General features: G+C 31.4%; 1 protein-coding gene across 1 annotated transcript; it reads right to left on the reverse strand.

Moving 5' to 3' along the window:
• Positions 1 to 790: 790 nt before the first annotated feature.
• LOC117625650 lies at positions 791 to 1,577 on the reverse strand. The gene is made up of 2 exons (XM_034357177.1): positions 1,271 to 1,577; positions 791 to 1,158 (listed from the first exon to the last, which is right to left on the reverse strand). Exons 1-2 carry the CDS (start codon positions 1,575 to 1,577, stop codon positions 791 to 793), a joined length of 675 nt encoding a protein of 224 aa, XP_034213068.1.
• Between the last annotated feature and the right edge of the window lie 1,686 nt (positions 1,578 to 3,263).

Consider the following 3,263-nt stretch of genomic DNA (forward strand, 5'->3'; position numbering starts at 1 on the left):
CTATAGCAATTAAGCCTTATTTGTTTTGTTGAAGTTTTATCTAATGAAGTTTATTTTTTATTCAAATAATGTTAGGGGGTGTATTTAATTAGGATTTTAAATGACTATTTTGGGATAAATAAGTCTTGTGGTATTCAATTAAGATTTTTAAATAATCTAAATAAGACTTGTTGTGTTCAATCAGGACTATTATAGTGTGTTTGGATGAAGTAATTCTAATTTCCATGGAAATTGTAAATGACGGAATTTCCAATTACATCATTTAAAAATTCCGTCAATTGCAAATTTCAGCTTTTGGATGTCATATATGCGGAATTTAAGAAATGATAGAAATTACAATTTCACTTATTTGGATAGTCATCACAGAATTAGAATTTACTTGGAAGTAACAAATTTTTTCTTTCTTCCAATAATCTTGTATATAAAATCTGGATAGGAATAATTGGCATTGTTCAACACATTATTATTATTATTATTATATAATTAGAAAGACTTGTTCAATATGAAAATTGTCTAACAGCACATACCTCAATTGTTACTAATGTAAAGAATTGCAACTGTAGCTTGTGTAATTTAAAAAAAGCATAAATCACGTAATTAAAAAAATGAAGCTAATCATCCCAACCAATGTTTCAACAAAATAGCAAAAATTAAAGATGTCAACTAAGTATAAAATGTGCCTACGCTCTCGGTGTAATAAACATCAAAACCATTCCCTTCTTTCTCTCAGTTGGAATTGTCTTTAATATGAGAAATTGTTTCTCATTTTCTATAAACTAAGAGCATGCCTTCAGTTGTCATTTGGACTAAGATCTGGAATTGCAATGACTTCATTATATACTTCTGTTGGATCAAGCTTTTGTGTAGTAGAATTGATAAAGTGTTCCAAAGATGAAGCCATCTTAGCCACTGAATCAGCAAGAATATTAGTTGTACCTCTTTTCTTTGGTGGGGGAATATCAAAAGGATTTTGATTTCTTCTCTTTGGACAACTAGAGCTGGGTGAAACATCATCAACCTGATAACTCTCAAAACCTTGAGTATCACTTTCCAAATCAACAATATTATTGGGATCACTCTCAGGAGTCATAATCTCAGCAGCTTCTGCACATGTTTCAGCACCCACTCCAGTAGCTCTATCTTTGCTACATAAATCCACTATATCATCCCAGTTTGCAATCACTTTAAATCAAAAAGTTCTAGTATCTACATGAGACTATCAAGCAGAAAATCAAAGTTAACCATTTATTTACCACAATTTTAGTCATACAACAAGATATAATTGCATTATAAATTACCTTCACGTACTCATCCCAAACATTGTTTTCATCTACACTGATCATCTTCTTTGTTGCATCCCAATTGAATCCACTATGACTTAATATATCACTGACTATACCATAAAACCTTTTCCAGGTTTTAACATGATTTCTTATGTTATCAACACTTACTTCAATATCAAATTGTGCAGACAATGTGGCCGCATCTGTGTTATAAGCAACTGCTTTCCAACCCTCATCTCCTTTGTGACCAATCTGACGTTCTTCTTTAAGTATATCTGCTAATGAACGCTCCATTTATATATTCCATCGAAAATAGGCTTTGTCATCTCCTTCATTGTCATTAATTTGCTTGTCTTTTCTTCTCCTCTGCTTTATTTTGTTTACTTTTTATGCCATCTTATGTATTTAAAATGATTATAACAACAATATTAATAAATATGATCAACATATATTTGCATCAAAAAATGATCAACATATTTAACAAAATAGACACATAAAGCTAAATAATAAGAAAATAAAGGATCAATAAAGAAGAGTACACATTTATTAAAATGGATTTAAAAAAAAACATGATTCAAATGTTTACAATTCCATACATAAATTTAACTTGAGACAGTTCCAACTAATTAATACGTAATGACTGAAAATCATGAATTAGTGGCGCCTCGTGCTTGATAATCAAGAAACATCTGCGTTGCTAATGTGTCACGGAAAGTAATCCATTGATCAGTGACTTGAACACTTGTAATCCTATTTGCATTACTCTCTACTATAGAATGATTTGATATCTCATGATCCACAGAAGCTAAAAACTCCAGATCTTGATCTTGTAACACATGGTCATTGTGTTGCTTGATTCGAATGAAGTTATGCAACACAAAGTATGCATTTATAATCCTAGTTTGTGTTTTTATGTTGAAAAATGAAGGTGTATGTAGTATACTCCATCGCTTTTTCAACAACCCAAATGACATTTAAATTACGTTCCTTGCAATTGAATGATGCAAGTTAAATAACTCTTTGTAATTTTCAGGATGATTGTTTCCAATCCATTCATTTAAGTGATATCTAGTTCCTCGATAAGGTGCTAAAAAACCAGGTCCATTAGCATATCCGGCATCCACAAGATAGTCCTTATCTACAATATAAAAAGTTTAAAACAAAAGTTAGTTATTTATACCTAAGTTTTTTATTATTTAACAACTAATATAAAAAATTACCACTTGAAACTTGAAACGAATTATCCCTGGCCAAAGCATCTCGCAGAACAGGAGAATCAGAAGCAAAACCCTCCCATCCAGATAGTACATAGATGAATTTTAGATATGGATCACAAACTCCTAAAACATTGGTGGAAATATCGCCCTTTCTATTTCGATATCTTTGTCTATCCTGAACAGACATCGTTACTGGAATATGAGTTCCATCAAGTGCCCCAATACAATTCTAATGACATAGAAGAAGAAAAAACAAAAATAATTTTAAAATAAGTGGTAACATTATAACAAGAACATAGTTTTCCTAAAGTTATAAGATTACCTCAAACCACTTCCACTTCTCTCTTTTTGAACCATCAATATCACATGGTTGAAGTTTCAAATATTCTTGACTAATTCTCATCATTGCATGCAACACACTATTAAATTGCCGACTAATGGTTTTCTTAGAATAATAATAATTAAAACCAATGATTCTAAACTTCAAGTTATGAGGAAGTATATTTAAAAAGCTAAAAGCCTACATAATTTTTTTTTTTTTGGGGGGGGGGGGGGGGGGGGGGGGGGGGGTGGTGTGAAGTAGGCTATATGGTAATCTATCTTTTTAAAATTTAAGCCCAGCTAAGAATTAATAAGCGGAAAACATAAACACATGCACAACCATGTTGTTTAATTACTTAGCATCTACAGTGAGTAAATGGAACTGACTACATGAAACTGGATTGATATGGATGACACCATGTACTAATACAAACAGAAACCC

Source organism: Prunus dulcis, chromosome 4 (genome assembly GCF_902201215.1).
Source record: "Prunus dulcis chromosome 4, ALMONDv2, whole genome shotgun sequence".
NCBI lineage: Eukaryota > Viridiplantae > Streptophyta > Magnoliopsida > Rosales > Rosaceae > Prunus > Prunus dulcis.

What these genes read in the sequence shown, in the direction of transcription:
- LOC117625650 (XM_034357177.1), bottom strand. Translation starts at nt 1,577, where the DNA reads ATGGAGCGTTCATTAGCAGATATACTTAAAGAAGAACGTCAGATTGGT. An exon ending in TAATGCAATTATATCTTGTT is followed by an intron (nt 1,159 to 1,270) that starts GTATGACTAAAA and finishes GGGATGATATAG; the next exon opens with TGGATTTATGTAGCAAAGAT.